Source organism: Poecile atricapillus, chromosome 1 (genome assembly GCF_030490865.1).
Source record: "Poecile atricapillus isolate bPoeAtr1 chromosome 1, bPoeAtr1.hap1, whole genome shotgun sequence".
NCBI classification, from domain to species: Eukaryota; Metazoa; Chordata; class Aves; order Passeriformes; family Paridae; genus Poecile; species Poecile atricapillus.
Window position 1 is genome coordinate 82015801 of NC_081249.1, and position 21122 is coordinate 82036922.

Consider the following 21122-nt stretch of genomic DNA (forward strand, 5'->3'; position numbering starts at 1 on the left):
ACCATTTTACTCTCAATAGCAACACAAAGCATGCCCATAATTTATTCAGCTGGAGTGCTGCAGAGAGATCCCTTCACTACTTGGGGCAGATTCTCTACACTGGAAACCCAAACTAGTGGAAGACTACACTATCAATTGAAACAAGGCTTACCTGAAGATGATGTTGCTGTGTGAACTGATGTTTTTTCCTCCATACATAGAAAGAATCCAAGAGAGGCGAGGCCTCACTCCCCACATCCTGTAACACTCTTCTGAAAGTGCATCAAAGTCCCACTTCTGAGGCTCAAACATGTCATGGACACCATCTGTGCATAAGGGCATCACCATCTCAGTGCAAGCCTGAAAGAAAGGGCAGGTCAATGAAATATATGCCATGGGGAACATCCAATAGCTTTTACTGCAGTATTTAGAAAAGAAGGTTCAAACAGCATTTGATCAGTAATTACTGCCTAACTACTACAGAACCATTTAGGTTGGAAAAGACCTTGTAAAACTGAGTTCAACCATAAACCAAAAAGTGCCAAATCCACTTCTAAACCACGTACCTAAGTGCACAGTAACTTTTTAAAAACTCCAGGATGGTGACTACACCATTTCTCTCTGTAGCCTGTTTCAGTGTTTGACATTTTTCCTAATATTCAATCTAAATCTCCCTTGGTACAGCTTGAGGCCATTTCTTCTCATACTATTGCTTGTTACTTAAGAGACAGAAACCCACCTCCCTACAATCTCCTTTCAGGGAGCTGTATAGAGCATTAAGGTCTTTCTTCAGCCACCTCCTTTTCTCCAGGCTAAACACCTCAGTTCCCTCAGCCACTCCTCATCAGACTTGTGCTCCTTCCCCAGCTCTGTTGTCCTTCTCTGGACACGCTCCAGCCCCTCAATGTCTTTGTTGCAGTGAGGGGCTCAGAACAGAGCACAGGATTTGAGGTGAGGCCTCACCAGTGCCCAGTACAGGGGACAATCCCTGCCCTGGTCCTGCTGGCCTCACCATTGCTGATCCAGGCCAGGGTGCCACTGGCCCTCCTGGCCACCTGGGCACTCTGCTGACTCATGTTCAGCTGCTGTTGACCAACACACCTGGGTCCTTTTCCACCAGGCAGCTTTCCAGCAGCTCTGACCCCAGCCAGTAGCACTGCCTGGGGTTGTTCTGACCCAAGTGCAGGACCCATCACTTGGCCTTGTTAGACCTCATACAACTGACTGCCATACATTCCAGCCTATATGAACAGCTGAAACTCAACAAGTAGCTAGATAATGAAGATACAATCTAAACCGCCTGAGAAAGCTGCTTCTATTTTCTGCCTTGTCTTCCCCACTACAATCATTGGCTTGTGACTATGTTTGTCATCAGTACATCAATACATCTGGCACAATATATTGACAGCTAAATAACAATTCTCATCTGCTCTAGATCAAAAAAACACAACTGACTTGCAATTTATAAAGATTAGTGAGCATACCTGGTAGTACCAACCCATTTCACCCAGACTCTTTGTTGCAGTCTGTGACACATCTAAGCATGAGGCTTCTCCTGTATAATTGTAATATAAATTTACTGCCTGGAAAACATTCTGCAGCAATAATTTGTCAGAGAGACTGGGATCCTTCAAGAACTTGCAGACTTCCTGCAACAAAGAGAGAAGTAGTCTCAATCTATATGAATTAAATATTAATACATGACACCTAGTAGAATATTAATTTATTTTCCAAGTAGAGTCAGACCACTTCCAGAAATTGTCTATGAAATTATATATCCTGATTATCAGAAAAAGCAGTATCACATATGTGTAGTGCATGCTACTATGAAGAACCTGAAACTTTTTATTTCCTGATTAATTTTTTTTAAAAAACCCAACAGTGCCACTGAAATGCCTTTGTCATCAAATTTTTCAATCCATTTCCCATATTTTAAAATAGATTATATTTAATAAATAGTATTTAGTACCTCTGTAATTAAAGGCAGCACATACAGATAGATAACAGAGAAACTCCAGGTATAGACTGGGGATTTAGTCCCTGTAGTTTGATGTAGGTAGCTCAAAACAGAACAGATTAAACAACATGCATATATATATATGTATATCCAGCTGCTCATTAAGGTTGGAAAAGACCTCCAAGATCATCAAGTCCACATCTTCCCCCTACCTTTCTTGCCCTCAGAGTCATAATAGAGCTACTGTTTCAGAAAAGAAAGTATGTAAACAGCTTATATAAATCAGATTTCATGCATTAGTATTGTCCAGATGAGTAGTGGCCTCTTGTGGGCTAGGTTTATACCTCAGCTAAACAGAGGTAACATGGACAGTGGTGGAGGTAAGCATGTTTCATGGATCTTTCAGACTGATAAAAAAGCAGAAATTATTTCCAAGGTGTTTATCCTGCTCTTTGCAGACAGACACATAGGACAGATGAATTTCCCTCTCTCCTCAAGCATACAGCTCTATACAAGGGAAAGATTTTGTTTTATAATTAACTACTGCCTAAAATACTTGTATCTTACCTGCCTCACCTGCCTTACACAGTAACCCAAAGTCCTGCAGGGAAATTCAGCCAGAGTCTTGAAAGAATAAGAACACTCCAAGGATATAGAAATCTTGGAGAGGGCACTGTAGATAAACAGAACTGCACAAATGAAGGCTTGCAAGTGTAAAAAGAGGTTCTGCTTTGAGAAGGGACCCAGCAAGGAATGTTTGTGGTGATCCACATTTTCTCTCTCACTAGTTTTCCCACACCCAAAAGGACACAGGCTCGAAACTTTTTCAGTTGCAAGCTCTGTCAGCTAAATCTCACATCAGAAACACGTGTGCTTTTTGTGCAGTATTTTTCTGTGAAAGAACAGCTCTGCAGGACAGCTAAGGTTTCTCAGTCATCCCTGGCACTTTTTCTTCTGGCCTGTTGATATACCCTGTTAGACCTACAAGTGGCAGTTAGTAACAAACCAGCTCATGCACAAGATCTTATCTTGGTTGTCTTTTCTCAGCACACTGCTTCTACAGAGCCAAGAAAACAAAGGAAATGGTGCAAGCTAGGAGAGGAGGAGAGAATTAATTAAATCAAATAGTCAGTTCTACAAGATATTGGTTCTAAATTACCTGTATAGGCCAAGCTGGCAGAGGTTGTAAGAAGTCAGCTTTATAGGGATAATTCACCATAGCCAAGTTTACCCATGTTTCACTCAGCCAATTTTTCAATACAGCAGCATCCTGAAGAGTTTTTAAGGGGCTGCACAAATGAAATGTGTTGGAAAGCCACTGCAAACCTGCATCTTCAATAAAAATAAATGGATAGAACAATATTTAGTGAATTGTACCATTAACACATACATCAGTTTTGCTGCTGCTAAAAAATATTTTTGCTCAGCCTAATTCAGTGAAACTATTCCACACATATACAAGCACAGCAGATCAATTTTTAGTCAGCATCTCACTACAACTTTTTTTCAGGTAGTTGTATAATCACAGAATCACTTAGGTTGAAAAAGATCTTCAAGTCCAACTAAGTCCCTATCACTGAGTTCATAATGACTACAGTATTTTCTCTTCCTGAATGCCTCGGTTGGCAAAGTACTTCTTTTTTATAGTAATGACTATCTGGCCTATTTTGTCAGAAGAAATATAAGCCTTGAGGTTCTGATCTTAAGTCTGTTCTTATCTGACCTTAGGAATGTTTGGACCTGGATTCTGCATCCCACCAGGCCTGAAAGAAGTTTGTGATACAACAAAACAGGCATTTAAAAGTAGTACTAGGTTCACTAAGCAATTTTCAGTACTGGAGCAAAGTTTCAAAAAACCCAAGACATACACAGGTAAAAGTCATAACACTCTCCAGATTATTACTATTCTTTGAAAAAGCACTGGTGAGGTCTTACCTGTTGAGGAAAGGTGGTTAATAGCATTCCAGGAATTCCGGATGCTCTCTGAGCAGCCCGTGCCACTCTTTTTGAAATCATTGGTCACTATGCTGAAAAATGTGCCACATGGAACCAAATCACCAAACTGCCAGATTGGGGCAGAGGCTGCCAGAGCTCTGCAAAAGGACATAAAAAGATCCTTAACCCCTGCAAAATGGACTTCCATACCCTCCCCACAGACATTATCTAAGCAACATTTATAATTCAGCTTGGACACTGTGCTCTAGGTGAGCTAACCATAATGCTGCAAAATTGTTCCACAGGTCTGTATACAAAAGGCTGCTGGAGGATACAAGTCTTGGACAGTAGTACAACTATATCAGCAAATACTAGAGGTAGAAATTCAGACTTGATTACTTTATTGTTTTTCATTCTTATCTATCAGGTCTTTCTCACTAGGCATTGTGTGAACCCAAATGAAGAGAGGCACGGTCAGTGAAAATAAGCTCTCTAGCTTGTTTGCAAGAGGGTAACTAGGTTATCAAAGAGATTAAAGACCTGCCTAAAGTCATCAGGAAGTCTGGAGACCCTAAAAAAAAATCAGGTGCCAAGTCAGTTTTCACATGTTGTTTTCACAAATCTAACAGGTAACTCTGACAAAATATACCTGCTGACCTACAGCTGTCTTTTTTAGGCAAACGGTGCCTCTTCCCAAGTTCAAAGTAACTTGATTCCTTTTCCCATCACTGAAAAATTCAAGCCAGCTTGAATTATGGTACTTCTGCCAGAGCGGAAACATTTATAGCACAGAAGTAATATGTGCCTGCTCTGTTTAAGCAGGAGGAGCACACTCACCCAACCACCACATGGGGATACTTCATCCTAAACCAGGCTGCAAGCATTCCTCCATAAGACCCTCCAATAGCTATGACTGGACTGTGCTGGGCTCCCGCAATGGTCGTCTTTAAGTACTCAACAAGTACTGCAAAGTCTGCCAGAGCTTGTTCTGAGGTCAGGTAATTGAGATGCTTGGAATCCTGAGAGAAAGAAGGCAGGTTATGGACAGCACGAGTGATTTCCAGCAGCAGTCTTTCTATTCCCCATGGCAGCTACAGCTAAAATCAGGTCTACGGCTAAAATCATAGGTGTAAATTTGTGCCTGAGAACAAATTAAATATTCTTCACATGTGTCCTTTGAAGCACTAAAAAAAAAACCAAAAACAAAACCTCTAGTTGTTTGGGGTTTTTTTCCCCCTAGAATTGATAGATACAAAAAAGTTACATCTTACTCAAATTAACACTCATTGCCCTGGCAAGAATTAAAATGCACAGAATTATTTTTCTATGGAATACATTTATTAGGAAGACAAAAGATGACACTTACACTGAAAGACTCATTCCCAAAGGGCAAAGATTCTCCATAGTATCTATGTTCAGCAAATACCAACATGGCATTAAGTTCTTCAGCCACATCCCACATAAAACCCTGGTTGGAGGAAAACGACACTGAAAATAATTGATTCAGCTTGTTTAAAAGTCTCTAGTTTCATTCACATAGCTTATATTTTTTCTAGTGTATTCCAATTCTTTGATTAGAAAGATATCACTATCAAAATGCCACTAGAAAGACAGAATGCAATTTGGTTTTTAAGTATCACTTAAGTCAGAAAACACAGAAAACAGATACCAAGCCAGAGAAAGAGATATAAACAAAGACATTATGTGTATTTCAATGCTGAGAAATATTAAGTATCCTTGTCTTGTGACTATACACAGGCAATTCTAACAGGACTCCTATGGCACGAGCTTAATCCACAGGAAATAAAAAAGGCTACAGGAGAAAAGCATGCATTTGATTTAGGACTATATTACAGAAAATACAAAACTTGTGTGTCAATAAGTATTAATCTAGAGCATTGCAATACAGTTATTTTCAATTCATAAATAAGTACAACTTATTATTACTTGTTGATAACAGTTTGTTACCAGCAGCTATGAGCAGAAGCAGACAGAGATCATCTGCTGGCAGCACAAAGCATGCAAGCAGTCCCTGGTGACTTTGAGCTCAGCACATGCCACCTCCTATCATGTTACTGGACTTTGTATTGCAATGACTGAAAAATACCCACACACTCCATTTTGCATTTGTACCAGTCAAGGAAGTAAAAATTTTCACAGGTACTACAGAGAACAATTTGATTTCCAGCTCCCTTCATATTTTTCTTAATAGAGAAACAAAATTCCAAACATGAAAACCTTCCATTTTGCTTGGGGAATCTAAAGTACTAGGATAAGTTTAATTTGATCCAAAATTCTGAATTGTCAGCTCAGGGCAGCTACAGTGCTTCCTTTAAAACTTTTCTTCACTGCTCCAGGAATTTAATACAAGTGTATCTCTTTGGTTTGTTTGGGCTTCAAATAGGACCCTGAACCCCCCCCTAAGCTTTTTATGTGCTTTTGTTCAGCTTCCTCTTCCTCCTATAACAATCACAGCAATCATTACAAACCTATCTTTCAAGAACCTTCTATGACTGCCATCTCATTCCTCCTCACTTTTTCAGTATGCCAGCACTGGCAGGTAGGACTGTAATCCCAGTATTTCACACATACCGTGTTGTTGCAGAACCACTCAATGTCTCCTTCATTGCCTGTATAAAACAGTATTGGTCCACTGCCCTTCTTCCAGTACTGATCTGCTACCAGGTACCGCTGCTGGAATGTACGATTTTCATCAAATCCAAAGTGATCAATCTGTAAGAACAAACATCAGCAACAGGTTCAGAAAGTTCAAACTGATCCTGGAGCCCACTGGGAGTACTGACAGTTTTTAATCTGTAAGTACGGATTAAAAAAAAAGTCTTTAAATTAATTTATATTCCTAATTCATCAAATTATTCTGCTTTGTAAAAAAAAAAAAGTCTAAAATACAGGTGTGTATACTGAAGGATAAATGCTATTTTCAGCCATTAAGAATAAAAATCCATGCCCTTTTTATAGCACCCTACTTAACGCCAGATATTCTAAATATATTTAGGAAGTCAGACAAATCTGCTGAGAGGTCACAAAGTACTTCATGCAATAAAACTATCAACAAATAGAGAGTCATCACAGGATGTTTTGAATCTCAAGAACACCTTATTAGCCTAGTTATTAAAAAAAAGGAAAAAAACTCCAGCAAATTAAACAAATAAGAACTCCAAAACTAAATCAATAAAAAAAACCACCTCTTCTTTCTCTTCTTCTGGCGTAAGAATTAAATTTAAACAGATTCTTGTTAGAAAGTGGGTGTTTATTGCCTACCACTGTTCTACAAATATTGCCAGCCTATATACATCATACCCCTTAACCCAAACCCCATAGTGTTAGATTTATTCCCTCATTAGAAATTCAATTCCTAAGGTAATTTTTTTCCAGCTTTTACTCACACGGCTTTGTATTCACCATCCACCTGGACCTTTCCCCTAGAATTCATCCACACTGGAGAGTTTAACAGGTAACTCCCTGCATAGGCATAATCTTATTCTGGAACACCCATACAGGCTTTTACTATGAAATATAAAAAAAATAAAGCCAAACCACAGAATTACTCCAGAAGACCTATCCTACTTAATTACCACATATTCACAGTTCTCCACTACTTTTATTCCTCAGCTGAAAATGACCTGTAGCTTCCCAACTTTGACTTTCATCAGTGCATCAATCCACCTTTTCCTGTCATAGTTCCTGCTGGTGGTAACAGCCTGACATCTGCTGGCTTGAGGATCTCTGCTCGCTCATCCATCTGCCTTCACACCCAAACTCTGCCACACCTCTCAGATGCTACAGGAAACAAATTTTCACATCCCTATTTTATGAAAGTCTGCAAGTGAGAGTTGAAAAGCAGCAGATCACACCCAAATCCAAGCATTTGCTGTTATCACAGTAACATATCTGCTAGGCGGATTCCTTTAGGCAGCTCAGAAAAGCCTAACACTTGACCTGCAGGATCTGGCTACTCCACACCAGGTGCTTATATTTGCTTTGTGTCAAAGAGAGCACAGGAACTTATTTCAGATGTACAGCCTGCTGCAAAATGTCGTTTCTGAACTCCCTCAGAGGTTAATCTCTCTTGGACTCAAGTGGGAGGACACGTGTGCTGCAGCCCACTGCTACAACAGCAGGAGCAGATGAAGGTCTGTGCATGGTGTGGACAGACATGAGAGACAAAGTCTTTGCCTTCAACAAGTAACTTCAGTGACTGCTTCCAGACCCAAATAAAACTGTTTTATGTACTTTCACAGTTTTCCTCAGGGAGGCCATTTCCTCCTTACTCATAAGTACATGGAGATGCTATCGTGTGTATTTAAGGGCTCTTTCGATGAACTTTGGTACTGACAACACATGCTGGGCTTGCTTCACAGTGACAACTCACCTGCACAGTTATTAATTTTAGTTTCACCTATTAAGAGTGACTAAATGTAGAAAGGCAGAACAAGGTGAGCAACTGAAAAAGCCTCTGGTCATGAGACCTTGGGACAATTAAAGAGAACAATCAGTTAAAGCACATCTAAAAAGTCACCGCATGGTTTGATAAACTCAACACTATCAGAAAGTACAACTAACACATCTTTTCTTCCATGTCTGTTTGTAAACAGGAGGAATTCTTTTTCTATTTCAAATTTCTTATTAAACTGCTTGCCAGAGATAGGAAAAACAAGCCCACGTGTCCTGCTTGCCTTTTACGGAATCATCTAAAACTAGGTATGTAGATTTAGAACTTGATTCTGCATCCTTCCTGCCTGAAGCCAGAGTGCCAGCTAGAGGACTACACCCCAAAAAGTATTCAACGTTTGTCTGGAGGTACCCCAAGGGGTATCTTATCACAAGAGTAAAGACTATGTTAAAATTTGTCAAGCCAGAGGGAAGAAGCCCAAGAGTCAATACAAAATTGTGAGGTGAAAGGTTTGGACACGCAGGGAAAGCTGCAGCTCAGGAACGACAGAGGGAGCTGTTGTATAGCCAAAGTGTGCAGCAGGAATGTGCAGGGCTGTGCACAGGAGCTGCTGGGTCTCATTCAAACAATTGCTTTATTTCACCATTCTTGATAGAACAGGCATGCAAACAGGTAATAAACCCCAGCAATTGTGTGAAGCCTACTGTAGTACTCAAATCAACCAGAAATTTTTATAGCTTTTTTTAGCTTAAGCCAGATGTCTTTAAACACTTGAATCAGAAAGGGTTTTTTCCTCACTCTTACATAAAAGGAGTAAGATAAAAACAACGACTTTTACAACCAGACCACAACCCCAAAAAGAAAAAAAAAAAATCCATTTAGTACACATTTAAAATACCTTAACTGCTGGTTAAAACAATAGTAATGGTATACTACCAGATATGTGTTTTTTCCAATTAAAATTTTCATATTACAACTGTGTCCAGGATGTCAGCAGTAAGTACAAGGTCCTCCTGAGCAATCCTGAACTATTCTGATATTGGCCTTGCTTTGTGTGGGAGGTGTGAAGAGATGGCAAGGTTCTCTTCTAAAACAAAACTATTCTAGAATTAATGTAAACCAGTTACTCAGCCCAAAGTTCTACGCTTCTGTAAACAGGACTATCTGGCAAGTTTGGTAAAAAAATAAAACACAGTCATCATCAATGATGCGACAGAAATGTCTTACAGATGAAAGTATGATTGGTCATTTTATTTACAGATAAAGTAAGAACAGTCATTCTGATACTAATAAGAGGAAGGATAAAATTAGAAAAAGCAGCACTGAAACTCATAAGTTATGACTAAGTTTTTAAAAGAAAATCTTGTCAGCTTAGGCAGGCAGGATGGCAAAGTGAGCACCTAAATTTCAGTTCCACATACAAAAACCCTTGTGAACACTGCTTAAGAAAGCCTCATACTTTCTTGCACACCTTTGAGCCCAAAGACTCACAAAGCATTTGGGGAAAATAAAAACATACAGCAGAAGGCTTGTGAAGGCAGGCAGCTCTGATGGAAGACTGTAGGCACTACCCAAGGAAGGATTCTGGAAACTGCACTCCCTGAGCTGGATGACAAATGTCAGTGGGCAGCACAAGGCACTGAGCCCACAAGGCTGATGAGAGCACCAGACTGAAGGCTTAAGTCAGCAGCTTTGATCCTTCAGCTCAGAAAACTTTCTACAGAGAAGAACAGCTCATCAGCTCAGGATGAGACATCTTCCCCAGACTGGTTTACTGAACAAACTCACACTGGGAGGAATAGCCAAACCCCATCTTGGTGCCTTCTGTTTGAACTGTACAGCACCTTTCTCTGTCTTTACCTTATATGTGCACATGTACCATGTGCTTTTGTTGAGCTCTCAAAGACTACTTATCTCAAGGTGGTTTTTTCGTAATGTGCTTTTTTGCTATTTTTAAAGTCCATTTAAAATAAAACAAGTTACTCTGCCACACACATGCCCTGGGGACGAAAAAATAAAAAGGCACAATAGATGTTAGTTATTGTACAGATGTTAGTTTGCTTAATGTACTTCTGGAAGTATCCAGGAACTCGGGCAATAAGTAGAGCACAAAGACAAAACAGGACATGTGGGCTAAAACCCACTTCCTTCTCAGCGGGACCTTAAGGTCATCAGTGACTACAGAGACAGGGCAGCAAAGCCAAGCCTTTACCAAAAAAAGACTATAATTCACAGGGCAGTTTTAACCAAAAGCATCTGATACCATTTGAGGTGGTAAATCAGCACCTGATAGCTTTATGCTTTTGGGTTTCTGGCAAGATTGTGAGCGTCTGAAAGCCTTTCAGTGATGCCTTGAATTTCAATCCTCTATGCAATAGCTTTATTTTCCCAAATTGGATATTCCATGTGAAATCAAGCCAGTTGTTTTACTGGTGAGAAGCCAGGGGATTTAAGTCATGCTTTACTCTCCACATGTCCATGGAGCTGTTTTGAGGGCTCATCCTGTCTGAATTATTTCCTGAGGACAGGAAGATACAGGATAGCCTGAGGATATCCTCCTGTGTGAATGGCAGTATGGACCTTAGCCTCCTTGGGATTTCACTGATGTGTTCCTATTCCTGCATTTACTCCTGATGGGCTGTGGGGGACTCCAGTTCAGTCAGCTGGCCCTATTAGTTTTCTTTCCTCTTATAACCTTTGCTTCCTCTATTCAAATTTGAAGTTCATGAGGGCAGGGACTTTCTTGTCACATCTGTGTAAGAAAGGAGGATGGGGTGGGGGAAAGATTTTGTTGAGGCTTCCAGGACTGAAGTTTCATCCTACCAGTACCTGCTAAGGTTCTCTGTCCCTGCTCAGTGCAGGAAAGGGAGGAGAAAAAAAGACAAGAAAATCAAGCTTAGCTTTGTTTCAATTTTTTAATTTTAAATGTAAGGAATGAGGTGTTTCCTTGCTTCCAAGGCTGATAGTTGTGCAAGGAACAGCAGAGATTGAAGATTTTCACCCCTCTGTTGAAATGGATAATCATTTGGTGCTCTGTGGAAGAGCAGGGAGATGTAAACTCCACCTTTTTGCATGAGGCTGTGTAACCCACTAACTGGAAAGTCTTAGACATAAATAATACCAGAAATTTAAGAGACAGGATCATATATTAGAATAATGGAACTGCTTAGGCTGGAACAATACCTTTAAGACTGAGTCCAATCATTAATCTAGCAATGACAAGTCCATCCCTAAATCACATCCACACACCTTTTGAACACTTCCAGAGATGGCAATTCCACCACTTCCCTGGACATCCTGTTGTAGTGTCTGACAAGCTTTTCAGTGAATAGTAATCCAATCTAAGCCTCCCCCGTTGCAACTTGAGGCCATCTCTTCTCATTCTACTGCTTGTTACTTAAGAGACAGAAACCCACTTCACTATGATCTCCTTTCACAAAGTTGTAGAGAACATTAAGGTCTCTCCTCCTCAGCTTCCCTCTTGCCAGACTAAACACCTCAGTTCCCTCAGCCACTCCTCATCAGACTTGTGCTCCAGACTCTTCCTCAGCTCTGTTGTCCTTCTCTGGACACGCTCCAGCCCCTCAATGTCTTTCTTGCAGTGAGGAGCCCAGAACTGAACACAGGATTTGAGGTGAGGCCTCACCAGTGCCCAGTACAGGGGACAATCCCTGCCCTGGTCCTGCTGGCCTCACCATTCCTGATCTAGGCCAGGGTGCCATTGGCCTTCTTGGCCACCTGGGTACAGGCAGGCTCATGTTCAGCCACTGTTGACCAGCACACCCAGGCCCTTTTACCCCAGGCAGCTTTCCAGCCATTCTTCCCCCAGCCAGTAGCACTACCTGGGGTTGTTGTGACCCAAGGTCAGGACTGAGCACTTTGCTTTGTTGAACCTCATACAACTATCCTCAGCCAATGGATTCAACCTATCCAGATCCCTCTGCTGAGCCTTCCTGCCCTCCAGAAGACCAGCAGCTGGATTTAACCCCACTCACCACCACTCTCTGGGTTTAGCCATCCAGCCAGTTTTCCACCCAGCAAAGAGTATGCTCTCTGTCATTATCATTTCCCACAAGCTCCATAATTCAGAGGTGTTGTTCACCAGATTTAATTTTATTTGTTAATCTATCACATTCACTAAACCATACAGATAACAATAGACAGGCTTTTTGACTGTTTTTTGTTTCTAATTCCTATTTAACAATCAAGATGGTCGAAGACAACTGTTACCAAGTTTGTCTCCACGGCAATGAGCTTCCAGGCAAATATGCCCCCAGAGCAAATGCAGGCTTAGGATCCTTGTAATACAGAGACTCTATCATTGCAATTGTGTCCTTAAGAATGTCCTTTGACAATGCACATGGGTTAGTGATAAACCTGGCAGTGTAACATTACAGATGGACTTGATGATCTTAAAGGTCTTTTCCAACCTAAATGTGTCTATGATTCTACATTCCATGTATCTTCCAGAAGCTTCTCTTATGCTGCAGAAATCACAGCACCTGCTCTTGCAATGCTGTTTAAGGAAGTCTGATTTTTAGCACTGATTTATCTCTTCAGTGATTAAAAGACACAAACAAGGAAAACTTCAGACAGGAACTCTACCTCTGCCCTGAGTCACACAGTTTGGACAGGCTCTTTAAAGAAAATTTAAACAGCTACAGGATATGCTGTAGGAAAGCACCAGGGTACTCAGGTCAGCCCTTGTTAGAAACAAACAGTACATGATGAAAGGTTATTTTTATGTCGGAAGCCCAACCGGCTAATGAGAATACAAACAAATTGATTTCAACTTCCACAAACCATTAATAGTTTTGTGCTGCAATTTAACTTTCAGATTCTACTTACCATGTAAAAATGAAGTCCATAAACACATTTAGGCTTTAATTACTTAGGTGTAAAATCCTCCAGCAGACACAATGAAGATGCTAGTATGTTAAAATTCCTCCATTTGGAAGAAGTACCACAGGCATTCTCAAACATTTTCTGTCCCAGACATGAGAGCCAGAAAGCTCCAGCACAAGGGTAAGAATGGGTGACCAAGGCAGGATTCTCTTCAGTCAGCTTTACTGCTGTCACTCCTTAACCAGTCTCCATTCCCCTGTCACTGGTTCTTTTCAGAGCAGTGAAGGGGCATGAGATGCCCAGACTCCACAACTCTGCAATGAACTACTAAGGTAGTAAACACCCCAAATGTTCACATCATTAATGCTTCCATTCAAGGCATTATTTTCCAGGTGAAATTCTTCCACAGGACAAGGGATGGGGCAAGGCATCGGGAAAAACCAGCTCAGAGCCCTACTTCACAAGGTATGATTTCACGAGGCTGAAAAAAGCAAAAAGACTACTACACCAGTCAGAACAAAGTTACCCTTGTACAAGGTCTCTCAGACCCCTAACAGGCAAAGGCCAGTAATTTTTTCCATGTGCCTTCCAGATTGAATTACAAATCCATCACATTCAGAGGATTAACTTCAGAGGAGAGAAAAAAAATGGATGTGAAATGTCAATAGGTCACAGATTAAGCAGCATAAAAGCATTACAGGGTTTTTTTAGAAGTGACCCAAAGTTCTAGTGTGTAGGACCATGTAGGACTAATTAGTCTGTGTAGAACTAATTGTTTAAGCTAAAGAATTTGCAAAGTTTCATCTTCTCTAAGGAACACAGTTTTCATTTAAAAGACTTCCTCAATTCATTTTTTTAAACAAAGACACAGGGAACAACAGCCTTTCAGATACAATATAATATTTTTACTGTGTCAAATTAAATATATTAACCAGCTGTACCCCTACCTCAAAAAGGTCTAGAACTGTCTACTTTGCCAAATATTTTTAAAAGGTTTAATTCAGGTTGCAATTGTTTTATTTCCCAGGTTTTCAGAACTACAAATAAATCTGCTTATCATTCTCCCAGTCTTAGTTCACCCACTATTACTTGTATTTCATTCTCTATTGCTAATCCTACAACAGAGGATCCAAGGAAGTAGAGATGAACAGTGGCAGCTAACAGGAAAACTGTCCTGTAATCTATCCAGATAGTCTTCTAATTAGGCAGAGCACAGACAAAATGACAAAAGCTCAGTGCAGGGATGGCAGTTTATCAGTATTGAAAGGCTAAGTATTTTACAAGTGCCACTGGGGATCATGTATTTAGTAGCCACCAATGCTGATGAACATCGAGGTGGGGGGAGAGAAAATTTCAGAAAACAAAGCAGGAAAGCAGCACTTACTTCTACAACCCTGATGCAACAGCAAAAATACCACATAGCAACTGCTACTTTGGCAAGCTTGCAACACCAAGGAACAACTTCTGCTTGCAGAGCTGCAAGATGTTGGTAGACAGGATGATGGGGAAACCAGCAGCATTTGGGAAAATATCATCTGTGGCTCCCTGCACCACCAAGTGTGTCAATATCAGTGATCAGAGGGAAAGGACAGCACACAGTATATCATGGCTCCATGGTATCCCATGCAGGTAGGCTATTCAGTCAGCCATCTCCACTTCAGAAAAGAGACACACATCTCAAATTTTCCTCTATGGGCACCTTTTCCAGCCAATCTTCACTTAATCACTTTGGCTTTAAGCCTGACACAAGGGTGAACTTGTACATAAGCTCTGAATCTTGGCTGCAGGCGTGAATAATTGAAAAGTCTGTTACATCAATTTAAAGTTAGAAACAACAGCCTACAAGGATCAGAAGTTTTGTTCCTTGTTCTCTGTGTGTGTTTAGAGAACAACAATCACACACAGCACACCTGACAGCAGCACCATAACAGCACCATATATCCGAACGTACTACATGCATGCTAGAGATGAACAAAAGCATAGGAGACAGCAACAAGAAATTTAACATAAAGAAAGGAAATTATCCCATTATACCACAGGCAAGGCGTGTCTACTGACTGTGCTTAAAAGAAATGCAATTCCCATTCTTCTGTCTATGTTTAATTCTCTGAATTGAGATGCCTGGAAAACTAAGAAATTAAACATTTTGCAAATATTAGTAAGATGGCCCAGTAATGCCTGGTTTGCCCCACTAAATTTCTTATAAGCTTCACTGCTTTAGATATAAAATCCAAATATTACAGGATGTATGAAATAAATTAAGGTAAATCAGTTTTTGAAAGCTTAAAATGAAAAAATCAAGTTTGACTTCTGGTCTCTCACCAACTTGGCAAAATGCTACAAATTATCTGCATGATCTACAACTTCTAATGTTGATGGCTGGTCTTGATCTCCTGAAAGTCAGATGAAGAAATAGATACAGAACTCATTAGCATAAAATTTCATTTTGAACTTCATTTTCCTCCATATCTCTCCACCCAGTCGCCACCACAAAACAAACAAAAAAAAACAAAAAAAAACTCTAAGACTTTGCTTCAGCTTGTAGAATCTCATGGTTCAAGCCAAATTCAATGAAGTTAACCGGAGTTCTCATGCACCTCTGGCTTGTAAACAGCTTGCTACTTCAGCCAAACGCAATTCTGCTTACTGTTTTGTTCTTTAGACTTTCTTTAGTCTAGACAGTTTACCAGAAATCTTCCAGTGGCCTATTACAGCTTTTAATGATTAAAGCTAGTGAGATGTGAAATGCTGACTTCCAGTGAGGTAGTAGTGATCATTGATGTTTTTTGAGTCACTACTATTAACTGCTCACTTGAAGGAAGAGGCTACAAGTTGTGAGGAAATTGTTTCCTGCTTAATTTGAGAAGCTGATGTCTGCATTGTGACCCCACAGATAAGCAGTGCATAAAAATAAAAATTCACTGACAAGCTTTAACAAGTACTTCCCTGTTTTCCTGTCCCCTGAGTAAGAGCTATTGTTCCTGCTTGTGGACCTGGTTTATAGCTTACAGTTCCAATTTTAAATCACGCTATGAAATCACAGAGTAAGAGCTGCCAAGTACTCCTGTACTACTTGATGAGTAAAACACATATTCCAAGTAATTCACCTCAGAGACAAACACCAGCATCACTTTTTCTTTAAACACCGGCATAACTTTTAATTGGTACCAAGGGGCTCTGTAAAAAGCACTTTGTTTTTTCCTTCACCAGAAGCCAAAAGTGCTATTGTGTTATGGTGCCAGGCATAAAAAACAAACCCATCTTAACCATTCCCGACATCTGTTACTATTCTGAGACACCAACCTGAATCACAATAAGATGCTAAATAATATGCTAACCAGAATTACAAATTATAACCTTAATCTATGTCTTCCTTAGCAAGTTTTAGACCTATGATTAAAAATTACTTCATTAGGTTTAAAAAAATTCACTCTAATTTTCGCATTTTCAATCAGGGCTTTTATTTTCTATACTTCAGAATTTCAGTCTGTAATAAAAAATAGGGTATTAAAGACCCCTGATAAAGCCAGAAAGGATCAAATTGCATTGCTTTTTAAACTTCATCACTTTGAAGCTTCAACATATCTTCCTTTTATGTACACACAATATATGTGGATGCATTTCTGAGCAGAAGGACTTGCATGTGAATTTATTATGAGATACTGACATAGGTGTGAAACCTAGGAAGTTATGAAATGTAATCAGAATCCTTCTTTTGCAAGGGGTGACACAACTGACAATCTGACAAATGACAATCTGATTGAAGAACCAGGCTCAGTAAGTTCCTAAACAAAAATTAATTTGTACTTGTTACATTGGTTCTCAGACAAATTCATAGCAATTGTGATTGAGGTGAAGGGTTCACCAGCACAGAGTCTCACACAGCCATCAATTATCAAATTGAGTGAAGAGATAGCACATCCACTCTCTTTTCTAAGATGAGTTTATCACTAAGAAGCCTTCAAATACCAGAAATTTTAAGGCATCATGCTCTCAGCAGTACAGCACATAAAGCACCACAAGTTCCCAGGCTGTGGTTTTTGCAGCACTGGTATGTGTGCCAAAGGCAGAGATACAAAGGTACAAGATAAGGCTCCCCAAAGGTCAGGACTGACTGACTTCAGACCCTCCTCAGTATGCTGTAAGATTATTTCTACTTGGGTAAAGAGAACTAGATGGATCTTGGATGTCTCACCAAGTCATTCCAATGACCTGACCTGTGGTCACAGACACAGCTGCTTACAAAGAAGCCACCCCAAGAGTGGTGCTCCGTATACAACTCTATACATTCTACACATCGTTCTCTGCAAAGTTCCATTTTGGATGGATTAATTTAACACACAAATCACAAACAGCTGCTTAGCAGGCAAACAAATTACCACAGACTTGCCTTCAAAAGTCACATTAGTACATCAGAAAAGCTATAAAGGAGATTATCATCACCAAAACAGACAAAATGTATTAAAGACATGGGTGATGGAAGAGTTTCTCCCCCCAAGGGCCATCTCTTCTAGGTCTGCATGAGGTACTTTTTTACTGGGGTAATTTCACTCATATATAGGAGGAGAAGAGGGCTGAAATACATCAGTTACTTTTGAAGGGAGAGGGAAAAAAAAAAATCACACCTCTAAGACAAAAATATAAAAGGTATTAAATACATACACAGGTCAGCAAACAAGCTAAGATACTAGTCACACTGACACAGGCACTGCTTGACTGATTTCTCAATATTCTAGACTTTAGCCCCATCATCACGGATGCCTGACACTTAAAATGGTAAACAGGAGGAAGTTTAATGCAAATGAGCATTGAGCTAAACTCTGACCCTGTTATTTCTCCATTTTAATGAAAGCAGACTTAAACATCACTGATTCACAGTAAAAGCTAACACTAAACCCTCAAACAATGTTACATGTCTACAGACTGTCATTCCCAGAGGTTCCACTGTGCAGCAATAATAAATTATTCACAGTGATCAAGAAGTAACTTTTTAGGCAACAAATCATGGAAGGAATCTAATTACACTTTCAAAGTTTTCTTCTGTAGAAGTATTAAATATTTAAAGACTCTATTTAAAGGTACTTTTAATATTAATAGGTATAAAAACCATTTCCTTTGTTTTTTATAAAAAAGCAGTATTTTGCTGTTAGAATATTGTACTATGAAGTAATTTTTTTATTTTGAATGGTTTTAGATAAATTATTTCAACTTGTGATGAAAACCACCAAAGAGAGAAACAAGAATCAAAACAGGAACCTTAGCTTAGAATAAAGACTTTGGCAGCAAGGAACACAGACAGATAATTCATGTCATAAGAAATAGAATGTAATTAATTAAACTTCAACAATCCTGAGAGGTGGTAGAGTATCACCGCCCCTTATTTAACATGTTAATCATAGTTTTTATGTTGCATTACAGAATAATAATGCAATTACAAATTCCCAGACAACAGCACTGAATGCATGTTTCATCAGGGCTGAATGCTATCAGTTCTACCCACAGCGCTACTGTTAGTGCGTCCCATGCTCTCCATGTGATTAGACCTCTTATGCTGCCTCTGTGTCTTTCAAGTGCCAGGCAGCAGAATTCAAATCTTTGATGAACACACCTCTCAGACTCTGTTCAACAATACTAGTAAGTCTTTGGTCAAAGAAAGCAAGGATTTCCAGGCCTGTGAATGGGCTCCCTCTTTCCTGAAGCAGACACTCTCAGACAACATGATTTTGCTTTGAAGCATGAGAGGAAGAGACAGAGGGGTGAACAAGATGTGGCATCAATATTTACAATAGGTTGTTCCTGTGACTCTTTCTTCACTTCTCTCAATACCTATCTACACCCCAAAATCCACAGATTGGCTGGCAGCCGGATGACACCCGGGCTGTCTGTGCCAGAGCTGAGGAGAAAAGCCACAGCCCCGGGAGGAGATGAGGACAGAAGTGTAATAGATGGTGACAAAGGGTGGTTCAGACCACAGCACAGAATTAGTATCACTGATACTATGATAACAATGTGCAACAACCAGTGTGCCATAACAATTAGGGTTAATTACACCACTACTGCAGGACTGATATCCTGGCCAACACTGGCCACACACTGCAGAAGGTATCTTCAGTATGCTCACAATACAAGCTCAATGGCTGTTAGAGGAGTTAATGCAGGGACACAAATCTCAAATCATTATCCGAGTGAACATTAGGCAGAAATGTTTTCAAGATGCAGAAATTCCATGATTTATGCAGGGAGAACCTTGGAACAGGAGGATTCCCGAAAGCAGTAACATGAAATTCAGATGCATGCTACAAGCCTGATTCTAAACAAACCAATACTAGGAAAACATCCTCCTCTCTTACTATGCCTCCCAGTAAAAAGAACCACTGCCTCCCCTGAGAAACCCAGGTACAGAATAGGGGACGATGCAGACACTCCTTGACATACCAAAGGAGCTGTTCACTGTTTTCATGAAAACCTATGAACAAGGGACCTGTTTTACTAAATAATAGCATATTATCAGAGGCAATATAATAGAGGCAATATAGAAGTGGATCTTTATTGAAGGTTTTCAGGGCAGTTACGGAAAGAGCCTCACAAAAGCCCACCTCCCCACTGGGGAGTACATTTTTAAGTTTTAGGAAATTAGTATAATTGATAAAAAACACTAATTAGGAGGACAAGTGGCAACGGAATTCCCCCCCCCCCCCAGGTCAAGCCCCTTCTCTGGAGCCCCTCTTCTGCACTAGTTGTACTTTGTCCATGAAATGTATCTCAAAGAGCTGTTCTCAGCCTTGGCTCCCAGGAAGAACCAAGATAGGAGAGGGGCCTCGTACCTCTGGAGCTGTGAGCTTTGGATTTTGTTTTGTCATTTTACCTAGGCAAAGACCATGGCAAACTATTGGGAAAGCTACTCACTAACGCAATAGGCTACAGAGCTACAAATATATAGAGACAATATAGAATAAAAAGGCAAAAAAACAGAACTGCAGCACTATCCAGGAGAAAGTGTCCCTGCCCATGGCAGGGGGGAATGTGGAACTAGATAGATCTTTACGCTCCCTCCCAACCCAAACCATTCCGCGATCAAACAAACAAACCAACCAGAAAAATCCCCGCACGACTACTACTGTGCCTCTACCATCGGGTGCAGCCCCTGGCTGCTGACACGTGTGCAGCGTGTGCGGGAATACGGACCCCAGGGCACGGCGCACGGACACAAAAGACAGCAAACGACCTGGCGCTTTAAACAGCTGCACTTAACCGGAACACTCAAGGCTTGGAATGTTTTACCAAAGGGACACAGAATTCAGTGTTTCTTTAAAAACCTCGAATAGTCGTGTCCCGACTGTGGCTCGAGTGAGGCTCATGACAGCGGAAAACGTCCCCCAATTCCCCAAGGAAACTCCCTCCCTCCACCACCGGCTCCCACCTGCTGGCTCAGGTAGCGCGTCAGGTAGGGGCCGACGAGCAACGAGGCGCTCCGGTGGCGACGGAGCGGGGTAGGCAGGGTGCCGGCCGCGCTGAGGAGCGCTAGGAGCAGGAGGAGCCGCAGCATCGCCCCGGGCAGCAGGAGCTGGAGGAGCGGGAGGCGGAGCAAGAGCAGTGGAGGCCCCGCGGCTTTATAGGGGCCCGGCTCCCCCGCCCGGGACTGCCCCGAGTGGCCCCGAAGGGAGCGGCGGGGCCCTGGGGGCGGGGCCATCCCCACACGTGCAGGGGCGGGCTCTAAGCAGCGGCGCCTTCCGATTGGCTGCCGGCCGGCCGTTACCTCGCGCGCGCCTTCGCGGTTGGCCGAGGAGGCTTCCATAGGTGTTTCGGCCGCGCGGCCTCCCGCGGGGAGGCAGCGATTGGCTGTCCAAAGCACGTGATCCGTCCGTCTCACCGCTCCGCGCCGTGCGGGGCCGGGGCAGACGTTATCGCTTTGTGATTGGGCGAGAGGGGCCGCTCGCCCCTCGGACTGCGTCACGATTGGCTGAGCGCCGCCTCGTCCCACCCCCTCTACAG

At 41.3% G+C, this 21122-nt stretch overlaps 1 protein-coding gene across 1 annotated transcript in view; it reads right to left on the reverse strand.

Moving 5' to 3' along the window:
• Nucleotides 1-20883, reverse strand: part of PRCP (prolylcarboxypeptidase) — a 28161-nt gene extending 7278 nt beyond the window's left edge. Inside the window, exons 1-8 of the mRNA XM_058861673.1 lie at nucleotides 20551-20883; nucleotides 6464-6604; nucleotides 5238-5339; nucleotides 4709-4890; nucleotides 3872-4029; nucleotides 3096-3268; nucleotides 1464-1628; nucleotides 152-339 (exon numbers count right to left, since the gene is read on the reverse strand). Coding sequence (XP_058717656.1) covers nucleotides 152-339; nucleotides 1464-1628; nucleotides 3096-3268; nucleotides 3872-4029; nucleotides 4709-4890; nucleotides 5238-5339; nucleotides 6464-6604; nucleotides 20551-20820 — 1379 coding nt within the window. The 5' untranslated portion in view covers nucleotides 20821-20883. The remainder of the gene's footprint in view (nucleotides 1-151; nucleotides 340-1463; nucleotides 1629-3095; nucleotides 3269-3871; nucleotides 4030-4708; nucleotides 4891-5237; nucleotides 5340-6463; nucleotides 6605-20550) is intronic.
• Between the last annotated feature and the right edge of the window lie 239 nt (nucleotides 20884-21122).